The 15,231-nt window shown below is 54.9% G+C and overlaps 1 protein-coding gene across 1 annotated transcript; it reads left to right on the top strand.

Moving 5' to 3' along the window:
* The first annotated feature begins 144 nt into the window (after nt 1-144).
* Nucleotides 145-14,667, top strand: GYS1 (glycogen synthase 1). Its single transcript, XM_070498565.1, has 16 exons — nt 145-471; nt 2,009-2,190; nt 4,135-4,326; nt 5,205-5,390; nt 5,633-5,777; nt 6,249-6,366; nt 6,664-6,784; nt 7,049-7,155; nt 8,356-8,415; nt 8,506-8,584; nt 10,110-10,223; nt 10,491-10,617; nt 12,046-12,141; nt 12,300-12,463; nt 12,922-13,002; nt 13,188-14,667. The coding sequence occupies exons 1-16, from the start codon at nt 354-356 to the stop codon at nt 13,509-13,511; spliced, it is 2,214 nt and encodes a 737-aa protein (XP_070354666.1). The 5' UTR covers nt 145-353; the 3' UTR covers nt 13,512-14,667.
* The last annotated feature ends 564 nt before the right edge of the window (nt 14,668-15,231 follow it).

Raw genomic sequence — 15,231 nt, 5'->3', positions numbered from 1 at the left:
ACCGCTAAGGTAGTCGCGGGGCAGAGCGAATCGTATTCTGTCCACCAATCAGGAGACGCGGGCGCCCCGGCCCCGGGCGCGGACCAATGGCGCTGGCCGGGGGGCGGGCACCGCCTCCTGGCGGCCGCAAGGTTACACTGCAGGGCCCCACTCAGCTCAGTGACGCTGCGGCCGCCTCCTGCGTACGTCTGAGCGCTGCGGGTTGGGGATACGGTCTTGCAATAGGAAGCCGAGGGCGTTGCAAGCTTCCCGTCGGACACCAGCTGCCTGCCCCCGCACCTTGCCCAGTGCATTCCCCAAGCACCTCCGGGGACCCTACCTGTGGCCTCCGGAGCCCCCTTCCCGCCTCAGCCATGCCTCTAAACCGCACTTTGTCCATGTCCTCACTGCCAGGACTGGACGATTGGGAGGATGAATTCGACCTGGAGAATACAGTGCTCTTCGAGGTGGCCTGGGAGGTGGCCAACAAGGGTGAGCACGCCAGGCTGGGGGCCCCGGACGAGAAGGGCAGTCGGGGATGGGGTCCCGGAACTCTTGAGTAACAGGGAGCCGGGGCTACATGGCATGACTCTTGGGTCCTGGGCAAGGAGCCTATGACTCCTATGTCCTTCAGGAGGGGTTGGGGTATGTCTCTTGGGACCTAGGGGGCGGGGATGAGTCGCCTGACTGTTAAGATGAAAAGAGGCTGGAAACCCGGGTCCTGGGTCCTAGAGGAGAGGGGGCTGAAATGAAAGATTCCTAGGTCCGGGAGGGAGGTTTCCGAGAGACCAGAGACCTGGGTCCTGAACAGGGAAGGAGATGGGGGGTTGGCACTTCCTAGTGCAAACCTGGGAAGTGGCTGTGTTACAGAACGGTGGCCCTGGCGGAAGGGTCTGGGGATGTAACTCCGGATTTGAAAGATCGGATGGGAGATAGGATGCATGAGTCGCGGTGGGAGAATCTGGGGAACTGGTCACTTGACAGTAAAGATGGGAGGAGGCTGGAGACCCTAATTCTTAAACCCTAGGGAGAGAGAGAGTTGGGGCCTGGATGCCTAGATTCTGGAGGAGCCGAGGGCCTGGGTTATGGATTCCTAAGATTAGAGGAACCCGTGGCCTCAGACACATGCGTACTGGAAAGGGGGAAGGCTGGGAAGTCCGAAGTTGGTCAGGGGCTGGGCCCTGGGATGGGAGTGGCAGGGGGCCTGGATTTCTGTGTCCTGGGCCCCAAAGGGCCTGAGGTTCTGGGTTTGGAGAAGCCTGGGGCCGCAATCCCAGGAGCTAGGCAGTTTCACTCCTTAAAAGGGAGAGAGCTGGGGTTTTGCTTTGCTGAATTTTGGGAGAGAAAGGGACTGGCTCTGACACTCACCATGGGAGGGGACCTGCAAATACAGAGCCATGTGTCACCAAGGCCCAAGCCCCAGGACGTAAGGAGGCTCGGGGCCCAGACTCCTCAGTCTGCACTGGAGTCATGGAAGGGGCAGGGCCCTGCATGCCTGTGTCCCCAGCTGGCAGAAGAGACTGGGGGACAGGTCGGCAGAGTCCCTGGGGAGGCAAGGAATGACAATTCCGGCTTCTCTTGGGCAACTGTGGGAAGTGAAATAGGGCCATGAAAAGAGATTCTCCCAGAGCGTGTCCTAGAGGCTGAGTGAGACTTTAGACCCAGCTCCTGGAGCCCGGAACTCGGGACCCTGGGTCCTGGTAATCCTTGTCAGCTCTGTCATGCTAATTCTCTCAGGACCAGGAGCCCAAGCCCTCAGCCCCTTCTCTCAGTCTCAGAAATCTGGCCTGAGCCCCCTCCTCCCTCAGTCCCGACCCACCCCCTTTTTCCCACAGACTCAGGAGCACTGCCCTCCAGCGCTGTATCCTCTCCTCCCTCTGACTCTGGAGGATGGGCTGGCTCCCAGTCCCCTCTTCCCTCTAAGCCAGAGGTCCGGGGCCCCAGCACCTCCCATGGCGCCCCACCCCACCCCAGGTCCCAGAGCTGTGGACCTCGGCTGGGGCCTGCCCTCACGTACTTGGGCCCACAGTGGGTGGCATCTACACGGTGCTACAGACGAAGGCGAAGGTGACAGGGGATGAATGGGGCGATAACTACTACCTGGTGGGACCATACACGGAGCAAGGCGTGAGGACCCAGGTGGAGCTGCTCGAGCCCCCAACCCCGGCCCTGAAGAGGACGCTGGACTCCATGAACAGCAAGGGCTGCAAGGTGGGGCATGGGCGGCCAAGGGCAGGGAGGCGGGTGCCCGAGGTCCGGGTGGGAGCAGCAGCAGAAGAGGCAGGGGCTGGACAGAAACCTGGGGTGACCCAGGACTTTCCCAGGCAGACATAGAGGAGGTAAGACTGACAGACACGCAGCAGAAGCAGGACCCCGGGAGGTGTGGGGTGAACCCCAAGCTCTAAGATGCTGATGAATGGACAGACAGACAGCAGACTAAGAGATGGTCCCAAGAGGTCAAGATCCTCAGACCCAGAGAGAGAAAAAAAACTAGATGGAAAGGCAGCTAGACAGAACCTGGGGGAGGTGGGCTTGCGGGGAGGCAGGCGGCCAGAATAGGGGTTCTGGAGGCTGAAGTCCAAATTTAGCTTCGCCCCTTCCTGCTCGTGTGCCCTTGGTCAATGAACTTGCTATGAACCCTAGTAGGGTTGTTGGGAGGATGAAAGAGTTGATAAAGTCTTCCGTCTGGTGCCTGGCGTGAAGTTAGCAATGCGTGTGAGCTGTTGTGTCGTGGTTATCATCATCCTCGTCATCGTTATTACTATAAACAGCCGAGCTTGCAGAGTGAGGTGGGCAGGCAGACAAAGGGAGAGAGACGGATGGCAAGAGACTGTGTCCCAAGAGGTGATGGTGGCCCCAGGGGCTAGAGCAATAGGGAGATAGACAGAGTCTGGATATACATGAGAGGCAGCCCAGTGTTTCAGAGAGAAAGACCTAGAAGGAGAGGGGAAGATGGAACGCTGATGAAGAGAGGAGAGACCCAGGGGACTGAGTTTCAGATGGGCAGAGCCAGGGGTTAAAGAGTGGAGAGTCCCAGGGCCTCCGATGAGGGCTGAAGGATGAGCCCAGAGGGGGCTGCCACCCAAGGAGAGGGCCACGAGGCAGCGGGGCCGAAGCACAGACAGGTTGGGGTCTGGGAGCGAGAAGTCCAGTGGTTGATTCCTTCATTCATTCACAGCCTCTGGGGTCGGGTGGGGTCTGGAGTCCAGTCAGGCCCGAATGTGTCCCTAAGGAACCTCACAGCAGTTCAGCCCTCCCCCATGGCAGCTGCTCCCCACGTGCTGGGGGCCTAAGAATAGCCCCCCCCCAGCAAAAGGGCAGGCAACAGCTGGGAGGGGGAGGGACACTGGGGTCAGGCTCCCCAGGCTGGGAAAAGCCAGGTTAGGGAGGCGTATGACTATCTGTCAGCTGGATAGAGTTGTGGCAGCAGGCCCAGACCTAGGCCATGGTCTCAGGAGGAAAGCAGATTGGAGAAATGTGGCAGGGGCAGAAATGAGACAGCGAGGCTTAGAAACATGGCAGTGGATAGAAAAATGCAGTCCTGGGGCGTGGAAGGAGGGCAGACAGTATTAGAAATGTGGCTGCAGAGTGCAAAATGGACGTAAGGGCAGAGGAAAGAGGCAGCAGGTGACAAATATATGGCGAAAGGGTTAGAAACAAGGCAGTGGGTGGAAGAAATATGGCAGCGAGAACAGTAACAGAATTATCCAGGAATTAGCAGCAGGAAGAAAAGATCGTGGGAGAAAGCAACAGGGTGGTTGGTGAAATGTGGCAGAAAACACAGAGACGAGGCAGCAACTTGGACAAATGATTAGCGGGTAGAAAACAAGGCAGTTGGGGTGTAGAGACAGGACGTGGGAAACGTGTGGTTCTAAGGAGAGAAAGGAGGCAGCAGATGGGAGAAAGACAGCAGTTATAGAAACTGAGCAAGGGACAGCGAAATGTTGCAACGGAGAAGGAGAAAGATTGTGGTGGGAATAACTAACAGCAAAGAGAGAAATCAGGCAGCGGGTGAGAAATTAGCAGCAGGGACACAGACAGAAGGTGGAAGAAGTAAGGCAGGAAGCCCAGGCATCTGTCTGTGGCTGAGAGAACCACAAGTGCTGGCCCAGAGATGTGTGGCCGAAACCCTGAGCCTCCCTCTGGGCCCCCCAGGTGTATTTCGGGCGCTGGCTGATCGAGGGGGGCCCCCTGGTGGTGCTCCTGGATGTGGGGGCCTCAGCCTGGGCCCTGGAACGCTGGAAGGGAGAGCTTTGGGACACCTGCAACATCGGGGTGCCCTGGTACGACCGTGAGGCCAACGACGCCGTCCTTTTTGGCTTCCTCACCACCTGGTTCCTGGGTGAGGTAGGCCCCACCACCAGTCCCCATGTCACTTCTTTCCACCCCAGGCCCAAAACTACAATGGCCATCAGCCCCTGGTCAGAGGGTGGCTGGCTTCTCCCAGGGCATTCTGGGAGTTGTAGGTCCTTTAATCCAAGGATTAGCTCTGACCTTTGGGAACCTGGACATCCAGGGGTCCAGACACTTCTTTCTTCAGAGACCTAAACTCCCAACTCCGCTTCATTCATTGCAGTCTTCCAAATATAAGAATTCTGAGCCATTACCTCTTGGGGGGGCTGGTCTGGCTGGAGGGCTCACCCCCCCCCCCACCCAGGGAATTCTGGGAGTTGTAGTTCTCTACTCTGATTTTCGCTGGACGTAGCTCTCAGATGGCACCCTGGATGTCTGGGAAACCCCAGCCTATTAGAGAACCAGGAATCCTGGTTCTGCCCCCCTTTTAGGTTTTAAAAGGCTCAAGAAACTTTGTTTCCCATGCCCTGGGACAAAGAGTTAATGAACTGGCTGCTCCTAGGGCATTCTGGGAGTTGTAGTCCTCACTATTGGGTGCAGTTCTACTCTTGATTGAGATAAAGGTCTCCAGGAATTGTGTCTAGGACTTGGGAACACTGAAACTTCAGTCTTTCCAGTTCAGCCCTGCTGGGCCTTAGAAGGTTGGCTGAAAAACCCCAGCTCCCATCAGCCTCTGGGGAGGAGGTCAGGGGTCTGGCTGCCTCAAGGATTTGTACAGTTCCTTGTCCAATGGGGATTGCAGTGGGTGGCGGCCCACTCTGTGCAGTGGAGGTGATTTATCTCTCCTCTGTTTGCTCGTCCACTTTGGGGATGGCTGATCGTCTTCACGACACACGTGGAGACACAGTGGCCCTGTCTCTGCTGCCCCACAGTTCCTGGCCCAGAGCGAGGAGAAGCCACATGTGGTTGCACACTTCCACGAGTGGTTGGCAGGCATCGGGCTCTGCCTGTGCCGTGCCCGGCGGCTGCCTGTGGCTACAATCTTCACCACCCACGCCACGCTGCTGGGGCGATACCTGTGTGCCGGTGCTGTGGACTTCTACAACAACCTGGAGAATGTGAGCCGGGAGTGTGGCAGGTGGGGGCGGCCAGTATTTCAGGACAGCCCAAAGCTGTCTTCGAAGCCCAAGGAGATCAAGCTCCCTCTTGTCCCAGGACCCAGGAGTCCAAGACCCCAGGCCCCTCCTCCCTCAGACCCAGGAGTCCAGCTTCCGGCTCCAACCTCGCCCAGGACCCCAGAATCTGGACCTCCAGTCTTCTGCCCATTCTCCTAACCTAACCACCGTCCCTTCCTGCCCAGTTCAACGTGGACAAGGAAGCTGGTGAGAGGCAAATTTATCACCGTTACTGCATGGAGCGGGCGGCAGCCCACTGCACTCACGTCTTCACTACCGTGTCCCAGATCACCGCCATTGAGGCTCAGCACCTACTCAAGAGGAAACCAGGTAGGGCATAGGAGGGGGTCCCGAGACATGAATGAGGTAGTTGACAGTCTACGCCAATGCCCGTACCAATTTTCTTATTGTAAAGAGCAGAGAACTACAACTCCCAGAAGACCCTAAGTTGATGGCCTGCATATGAGGCTGCCTGGCTGTACCCTAGAGGCTAATGGGAGGTGTAGTTTCTTTGACATTCATTTCAGAAAAGGGAAAATTATTTTATTGGCTAAGGTAGATATTGGTCTTCTGAAAGAGGATGGAGGTTCACTGGACTTTGTTTTTGAGAAAAGCAATGTTAGAACCAGTTATTCTTCCCAGGCTATAGCATCAATTCTCAATGGATGTGAGAACTACAACTCCCAGAAGGCCTCTGGCTGGTCAGCTCCTTAATATTCCTGGAATTACCTTCATTTATTCATTCAACCACATTGATCTGAATGAAGAAATGAAACATGGGACCTTCTCCCCCATGCCTAGATATCGTGACCCCCAATGGACTGAATGTGAAGAAGTTCTCTGCCATGCATGAGTTCCAGAACCTCCATGCTCAGAGCAAGGCCCGAATCCAGGAGTTTGTGCGTGGCCATTTTTATGGGTATGTGGGCCAGATACCCAGGTCTTGAGAGAGGTGGGGGTTGGGTGCCCAGACTCCCGGGTCTAAGGGAGGGGACAGCTGGGGGCTCAGACTCTTGAGTTCCTGAGCGTCAGAACAATGGCTGAGTATTTCAGGAGATCCCCGTTTAAGGAGAAAAGAGGCACAAGTCCCATGAGTCCCATGATGCCTCTGTACTGTCTAAGATGTTCTTTGCCCCTGTGGCTTCTGCAGTTTGTAGTTTCGAGTCAGGGCTAGAGGGTGAGGATCTTGGCTTCACCCTGTCTTGTGGCTTTTTAGGCACCTGGACTTCAACTTGGATAAGACCCTGTATTTCTTTATCGCCGGCCGCTACGAGTTCTCCAACAAGGGGGCTGACGTCTTCCTGGAGGCCTTGGCCCGGCTCAACTATCTGCTCAGAGTAAGGCCTGGGCTACGAGGGGACAAAGGAGGATGAGAAGATGAGTACATAACCGGCGAGAACAGGACCCGGGGAGGTGGGGGTTGGGAACCCCGTCTGTAGGGCAGGTGCAGACACCCAGAAAGAAGATCCGAGTCTCAGTGGGGATAGTAACTCTGTCCTATAATTCACCTTGACAGGAAGGGGCCTGGCAGGATCCTAGTGGTCTTGGGGGAGGGGAAAGGGTGGGTGATCCTGACCTCGGCCCCTTTTCCTCGGCCCCAGGTAAATGGCAGCGAGCAGACGGTGGTCGCCTTCTTCATCATGCCGGCTCGGACCAACAACTTCAACGTGGAAACCCTCAAGGGGCAAGCCGTGCGCAAGCAGCTCTGGTCAGCAGCCTTGGCCCGGGCACCCAGCCGGCCCCACGCCCAGCTCTGTGCTCTGGGTCTAGTGTTCCTCTTGGAGTCTCAGTTTTGTCATCTGTAACGGGATCAACCCGCCCCACCAATTCCTACTGAAGTCACTTGCTTAAGACGCCTCCAGCACAGGGGGCAGTAAGAAGTCGCAGGCAGGACAAATGTGACAGCACGATCAGGGTTCTGATATGAAACCAGCGAGGTCCCACTCATGCCACTGACCCTTGCTGGCTCTGTGACTTTAGGCAAACCACTCCCCTTCTCCAAGGCTCAGTTTCCTCATCTGTAAAACCCATTCATTAGCCATAGATATTCACTGAGCACCTACTGTGTGCCAGGCACTGTTCCAGGCCCTGGGAACACAGCTGTGAACAAGAAAGATAAAGTCCCTGCCCTCATGGAGTTCACATTCTAGAAAATTCTAGAAAGTGCTCTGGCAAAAAAATAAAAGGACTGGAATATGAGACAGTTGTCAGGACAGGCCACACTGAGAAAGTATCATTGGGTAGAGACCAATAGAGGAAATGAGGGAGGGTGTCCTGTTTGTATGTGGGGAACAGCAAAGGGAACAGCAAGTGCAAAGGTCCTGAGGCATGTTTGAGAAACAGCAAAGAGGCCAGTGGAGCTGAAGCAGAGTGCCTTAGGGAGATGGGGTAGAAAATGAGGCCAGAGCTCTGGGAGGGCTGTGAGCAGAGGGATGTCACTGGAGCTGTAGGGTGGCGCTCTTTGCTAGCATTACTCGTGTACATAAAGTTTCCTCTCAGAACATAATTTTCCCTTTTTATAAAATGGGGCTTAGCATTGCCACCACCAGGACTAGGAGAAGTCCTAATAATAGCTGACATTTCTGGAAGGCTCACTGTGTGCCGGGCACTGTGCACTTTTTGTCATGACCTCATTGAGTTCTCACTGCAAACCTCTGAGGTTGATTCTATTTTTATCCCCGTCTGACAGATAAGTTACTGAAGTCAGAGAGGGAAGGCCACCTATCCCTGACCACACAGCCGATGCAAGGCAAAAGGGATCCGAGCCTTCCAGGGCCTGTTCCCTGGGTCCCCATCCTCCAGCCCAGAATCCCCAGGGCTTCTCTGCTCAGACCTCAGTTTCCCAGCTGCCCCGGAAGCCTAACAATAAGTGACTGGTGTGTATATGATGTCGCTCTGCCCCTTCCAGGGATACGGCGAACACAGTGAAGGAGAAGTTCGGGAGGAAGCTTTACGAATCCCTGCTGGTGTGAGTGCCCCGCCCTCAGCCCTGCGCCCTCTTGGACCCTAACCCCTCTCTCCACCCAATCTCAGATGCATCCCTCTGCTCACTTCGCAGTGGGAGCCTCCCAGACATGAACAAGATGCTGGACAAGGAGGATTTCACTATGATGAAGAGAGCCATCTTTGCCACGCAGGTGTGGTTTGGACCCCTGAGCAGAGAGGCAACAACTCCCAGCAGCCCCAGAGGCAGCTTGCCGTGTTAGCTCTGACCCCAGAGATTGCTGAGAATTCTGGTTTATTGGGCGGCTCTTATCGGGGGAATCAATTCTGAGGTCCACAGAAGAGTGTGAACTGACTGGTAGAACTTCAATTCCCAGAAGCCTTTAGGGCAGCCTGCTTTCCTGAGACTCATTCTGCCACAGGGGCTGCTGGGCATTGTAATTTCTTTGAGTACCCAGGGTCAATGGACAACAGGTGAAAGGGAACTTAGGAAGTCAAGCTAGCCACAAAAGCAGAACTACAACTCCCAGTTGTCCTTGGGCTTTGCTGCGTACTAGCTCCACCTCTCTCCCCAGAGACAGCTGGGAATGGTAGTTTTGTTGGGCCTCTTTTGCACTAGAGCCAACGTGTCAGCTAAAACACTTATCTTTTCCTAGAGAACATTGAAAACTCTCAGCAGCCACTGTTTCTTATCCCCTTGCCTGTGTCTTGTCTCCAAACACTCGTGGGAGTGGTAGCTTCTTTACATTATTGGCAGGTAACTGGAATTAGGTGGATGGGAAACCTTAGAGAGGATTGGCAGTCACCAAATGAGAACTGCAATTCCCAGCAGCCCCTGGGTCTTTCTGTTATATTGACACTTCCCTACCCCAGAGACTTCTGGGAGTTAGAGTTCTTTTGTTCTCTGGAGTCAAGGGTCTTTGGTACCTATGGCCAGGGTTGGTGAGCCATTTCCTGGAGAATGGAAACCTAGACAGCCAAGTTGCATAAACAAGGTGTGAATTGTTTTTGGCCAAACTATAATTTCCAACAATCCCCAAGGCTGCTTGCCTCACTGAGGGTGTTTCTGCCCTGGGGCTGCTGGGAATTGTAGTTTGTTGGGCCCCTGGAGTCAGTAGACTGAAGGTGTGCAGAACTTTTACTGAGAGAAATGATGGAATATTTGCAAAGAACTATACATCCCAGCAGCCCCCTGGACTTCTATCACACTAGCTCTATCTTCCTCCAGTGACTCTTGGGAATTGTGCTTTTTCTGGGCCTCTGTGGGGGTGGAAGTTGAGGTAATTACAAGCCACTTAAAGGGAACATGGAAAGAGATCCAGGATTTTCATTAAAAAACTACAACTTCCAGCAGCCCCTGAAGCTTGCCACCATATTGGCACAGTCTCTGGCCTGGTCTACTGGGGGGAGTTAAAGTTCTTTTGAATTTGATGATATAGCCAAGACTACAGAACAAGATAACTACAACTCCCTGTAGTCCGTGGGGCATGTTAACCCTGGCTCTGCCTCAAAGACAGCTGGGAATTGTAGTTTCTTTTCAGCTCATGGTGGTTAAAGGGGAAAGAGAACCTTTACAGATAGAGTCAAGCAGGAAATCGACAACCCCTGGGAATCTCTTGGGCTGGTTACCCCACAACCTGGTAGGAATTGTAGTCTCCTTGGATCCCCAGGGTCAGCATGTCTCTTTACTTACCCCTACTCCCCTTGTGGCCCCCACAGCGGCAGTCTTTTCCCCCTGTGTGCACCCACAATATGCTGGACGACTCCTCGGACCCTATCCTGACCACCATCCGTCGAATCGGCCTCTTCAATAGTAGTGCTGACAGGGTCAAGGTGAGGGCAGCGGCCAGGGTGGGTTGGGCCTGGCGGGGGTGTGCAGAGGGAACCCGGGGCCTTCCATTTCCCATCTCCTATAGTTTATCAAAAGATCGCTATGTTTAGAAAGAACCTTAGCTTCTGAAGCTGACTTGGATTCAAATCTTTATCCTGCCACTCACCTGTGTGACTTTAGACAAATTTCCCACCCTCTCTGGGCCTCTCTAGGATCTGAGGAGTAGCTACATAAGGTGCTTGGGCTGTGTCCTTCTTTTTCCCTGCCAGGTGATTTTCCACCCAGAGTTCCTCTCCTCCACGAGCCCCCTGCTCCCCGTGGACTATGAGGAGTTTGTCCGTGGCTGCCACCTCGGGGTTTTCCCCTCCTACTATGAGCCTTGGGGCTACACACCGGGTGAGTGCAGCATGGCGGTAGGGTCCTGGGCAGATCTGGCACAATCCCCGTGCAAGGCACTCTGCTTCTCTGAGCCTCAGGCTTCTCCTTTGCAAAACAGGGGCAATAGAGGGCCAGCCTGCTGGCGTAGTGGTTGGGTTCTCACACTCCACTTTGGCAGCCCGGGGTTCGCAGGTTCAGATCCTGGGCACGGACCTAGCACCGCTCGTCAAGCCATACTGTGGCAGCGAGCCACATAAAATAGAGGAAGATTGGCACAGATGTTAGCTCAGCGACAATCTTCCTCAAGCAAAAAGAGGAAGATTGGCAATAGATTGGCTCAGGGCCAATCTTCCTCACCAAAAAAACCCTAAAAAAACAGGGGCAATGGCAACATTATTGTTCTGCTACAGTGTGTTTTTGTAAACACAGTAGCTCATGTGATGTTTAACTGGAGGACTGATGTCACAGTTCACATGGCTGACATTTGGCCCCCCAAATAAAGCAGGTGAATGCACAGTTCACTGAACACAAAAGAATGTGGCAAAGTCACTCGGAGCTGTTCCTGGTGCCCATCGCCTCCCCTTTCCTCCTGTCGGCTCCCTTCAGACACCAGCTTCAAGCCGAAACAGCTCCTGTGCAGTTCTCCCTCATTTGGGGACATTTTGCTGTGGTTTCCCCAAACTCAACCCTTCCTCACATCTTTTCGCATGTTTTTCAGGCTAAATAAATACCACATTTGCCGTAGTAATTTTTACTTTATGAGTAATTTAACAAGTCTTTTAAACTATGCTTGCATGATAATTAGGAATTTTGCCAGTTTTCTTTCATCCATGGTTAAAATGATGCCTAGGTTTTGTGTGGTCGGCCCCAACCCTGTTTTTCCCATAAGCTCCCTTATAGTTAGCGCCTGCTTTTGCAGCTTACAGAGGTTTTTTAGAAACATTTCCATGAGAATTATAACAAACTCCTTGAACCATTTCTCAGCGTTAAGGTAGGAAACGACGCATCGTAGGTGGTCTGTAGACAGCAATAGTAATAGTGAGAGACTTTTTCTTACCTCCTGTCAAAACAGACTGAAGCTGTTTTAACCAAAACAGTATGGTCTGGCCCAAGAAAGTATCTTACAGGTTGTGAGGATTAAGTAAAATGATAGACATCGGCCCAGAGTACGTATTCAATAAATTAGCATCCTTATCGCCCATTAAAGACTTCTCCTCATCCTGAGGCCTTGGGGCAAGTGAACTCCCTTTTGCTAAGCCTCTTAGCTTCCGCTCTAAGACTGTGATAGTCCAATGCCCCGCCTGGTTTTTCCGCTCCTGACTTGCTCGGCTCAGCGCCCAGCACTTGGTAAAGATGCCAGTAGAGGGCGCCGTTGAGGCGTTTATTGAGATTTAAGACTGTCAAAGTGCTAAGCGCTAAGTGGACTGTTCTCACGCCTTCCCGCAGCTGAGTGCACGGTTATGGGCATCCCCAGTGTCTCCACCAACCTCTCCGGCTTCGGCTGCTTCATGGAGGAACACATCGCAGACCCCTCAGCTTACGGTCAGCGCCCGGACTGAGAGCCGGGACTCTTGGATCCTGGGGAGGAGGGGGTGGAACGCCTTAGTCCCAGGGAAGGAGGGGTCCTGGTGCCACAGGGTCCCAGGGAGAATGAAGGTCTCCCCAGTCTGGTTTCTGAGCCCCCGTCCTGGCCCCTGCAGGCATCTACATTCTGGACCGGCGGTTCCGCAGCCTGGATGATTCCTGCTCGCAGCTTACCTCCTTCCTCTACAGCTTCTGCCAGCAGAGCCGGCGGCAGCGCATCATCCAGCGGAACCGCACGGAGCGCCTCTCCGACCTTCTGGACTGGAAATACCTAGGCCGGGTATAACTCCCTTCCCTGTCCTCTGCTAGTGAATCGGCCGCTTCCCGCTCTGGGCCTCTGTTTCCTCAGCTCAAAGCCTGGCGCAGGGGACACGGTCTCCTCCTACCTGTAGCAGTTGCTGTCCCTTTAAGAAATTAACGTTTGCGGGAAGACCTCATTGGTCAGAAGTGCTCTATTTGCATAAGGGCGTGGCCAAAGAGGTACCCGACTGGAGAATCCCACCCGCGTTCTTGGGATGTGGCTCAGAGTCTGTCCAATCATAGCTCTGCTTATCTACCTGAGGGGCGGAGCTAGGAAGATGGCTAATTGGCATAGGGGCCAACTGGAGGTGCTCAGAGTGTGCTCATTTGCATAACGGATGTGGCCAGGATTCGCCTCGCTCCGGGTCTGCAGGGGTGGCCGGGGGTCCGGCTCCCGCCCCCTGACGCCTCCCCTCCCACTCACTTCTTTCCCTCAAGTACTATATGTCCGCGCGCCACATGGCGCTGGCCAAGGCCTTTCCAGAACACTTCACCTACGAGCCCCGCGAGGCTGATGCGGTGAGTGGACCCGGGGTCTCTCTGGTGGGCCAGGAGCTGGAGGGCTGGGCTGGGGTGGGGTAGGGTGGGGTGTCCCTCCCTCCCTCCTGGGATCAGAAGGCGTCAGGGGCCCTGGATGCCTGGGCAGGATTGTAGGGGCCTCCGCTCACTCTGCAGTCTGTGCCCACAACCCCGTCCGTACGCAGACCCAGGGCTACCGCTACCCACGGCCTGCATCAGTGCCTCCGTCGCCCTCACTGTCACGACACTCGAGCCCGCACCAGAGCGAGGACGAGGAGGAGCCCCGGGACGTGCCGCCCGATGAAGACGGTGAGCGCTACGACGAGGACGAGGAGGCCGCCAAGGACCGGCGCAACATCCGCGCCCCGGAGTGGCCGCGTCGCGCCTCCTGCACCTCTTCCACGAGCGGGAGCAAGCGCGGCTCGGTGGACACGGGGCCCTCCAGCTCGCTCAGCACCCCCAGCGAGCCCCTCAGCCCCGCCAGCTCCCTGGGCGAGGAGCGCAACTAAGGCTCCTGCCCCACACTCCCCGCCCGCACTGCCTGCCTCATCCAGAGGGTGGATGCTGAAGGGCGCTGTTCCCAAACCCTGCTCCAGATCCGGAACCCTCTGTGGGGTCCACAGCCCCGCCCCCTCCGCCATACAGTCCAGCCCCCTCTAGCTAGCTCTTGGAATCCCCACACTCCAGAACCCAACGCTGTGCCTTTCTTGGGTTCCAGAATGCACAATCTGTGCCCTGGAGTCCCCCAGGCCTGGCCCGGGTCCCAGAGGCCAGGACTCTGCCGTTACCCTACTGTGGTGCCAGAGGTTTTAGGAAACCTGGCCTATTGCCTTCCAGGCTCCTAGAGCCCTTTGTGGTTTGCAATTCTACAGCCCTCTGAGCATGCCATGTTCAGGCCTGGCCTGGGGGCCACTAAGCTCCGGAAACCGCGTGGTATCCCTGCTAATGGGACAATCAAGTCCAGAACTAGGCACTTTCAGGGACTTTACTGAATGCAGAAGTTCCTCCATTTCAACTCCAGAACTCGGGCTGCAGGCCAGGGTGCTGGTGTTTACTCGGATCCAGACCTCCCTGATTTGTCCAGCTCTGCCTGCAGGATCTCTCCATCTCTGCCCCCCTCTTCCTCCACACTTTGGCCAAGCAAGGAGGGGGCAGAACCACTTGGCTTCTCATTCCTACTGGAGAACAGACAGTCTTGGTCTAGATGCCTTTCTGGCCTTTTCTGGACCGGATCCTACTCCTTCCGTGCGTCTGAGCTCTCCCTTATATCTCCAGGCTCCTTCTGTGGCCTCCAGGGAACCCCTCGGCTGAGGACAGAACTGGCTGTCTTCCCAGCCACGATCCCCAATCATTAGACCCACCGTGAAACCACTGGGTTCTAGGTGCCAGCTGCTGAATCTAGAACCTTAAGACTGTGCTGCATCCTGGTCCCATTCCCCTGGTCTAAAACTGGGCCCACTGGGTTCTAGAACCTCTATATTTACCTCGAGGCTCTTCCATCCCCAAGCTGTGCCCCGCTCCCAGCTTTGGTGAAACGGAGGGGCCCCTCACGTGTGCTGTGCTGTGTCTAATGCACTTAGTTTGCCGTTCGTTGGGAAGGGGGAGGGCGGAAGGAGTGTGACTGAAGTGTGTCCAGAGATGAAAAAATACATCTATATTTAAGAATCTCAGGTCTGGTCCGACATGAGGGGCCTTGCTCCTGGCCCCCCTCTCCTTGTGGCCTCCTCTGTTCCTCCCCCTGCACACCCCTGTGTCCCTGATCCCTTGTCTCATCCTGCTGTCTTGGAAGAGATTAGGATTGCCAGTCTGATTCCCGTCTTATTTCAAAGGAACGCACCTCTGTTGTGTTTACTTGGGACTTGACTTGCAAATGGCGAAAACTTGGCTCAAGCTCCCTTTGGCAGAAAGGGGTGTCACTGGAAAAAGGCTCGGAGCCACGTGTGATTATTTCAATTAATCCCTCAGCAGCATTAGCCATGTGCACGTGCTCAACAGCCACTGTGGCCCTATCGGGCAGCGCAGATATAGAACGCTTCCATCATTGAAAAAGTCCTATTGGACAGCACTAGTTTAGAGCATGTTTCTAGGACCCTGTGGCCTCTGATCTTTGGCTCTACTGTCCCCTAGATGGCTGTGTTTTCTGGAAAAATCTTTTTCTTTTCCGATCTAGTCTTCACTAGGCCATACGTGCATCTCCAAAGCAATCGCTTTTCAGGGGCGTAGAAAGCT

The sequence above is a fragment of the Equus asinus genome, chromosome 26 (genome assembly GCF_041296235.1).
Source record: "Equus asinus isolate D_3611 breed Donkey chromosome 26, EquAss-T2T_v2, whole genome shotgun sequence".
NCBI lineage: Eukaryota > Metazoa > Chordata > Mammalia > Perissodactyla > Equidae > Equus > Equus asinus.
This window is presented reverse-complemented; position numbering and strand designations above follow the sequence as displayed.

Excerpts from the sequence above, each read along its gene's own strand:
- GYS1 (XM_070498565.1), top strand. The coding sequence starts at position 354 with ATGCCTCTAAACCGCACTTTGTCCATGTCCTCACTGCCAGGACTGGAC. Across the intron at positions 8,585-10,109 it reads GAGCCATCTTTGCCACGCAG|CGGCAGTCTTTTCCCCCTGT; the intron begins GTGTGGTTTGGA and ends TGGCCCCCACAG. Across the intron at positions 10,618-12,045 it reads GCCTTGGGGCTACACACCGG|CTGAGTGCACGGTTATGGGC; the intron begins GTGAGTGCAGCA and ends GCCTTCCCGCAG.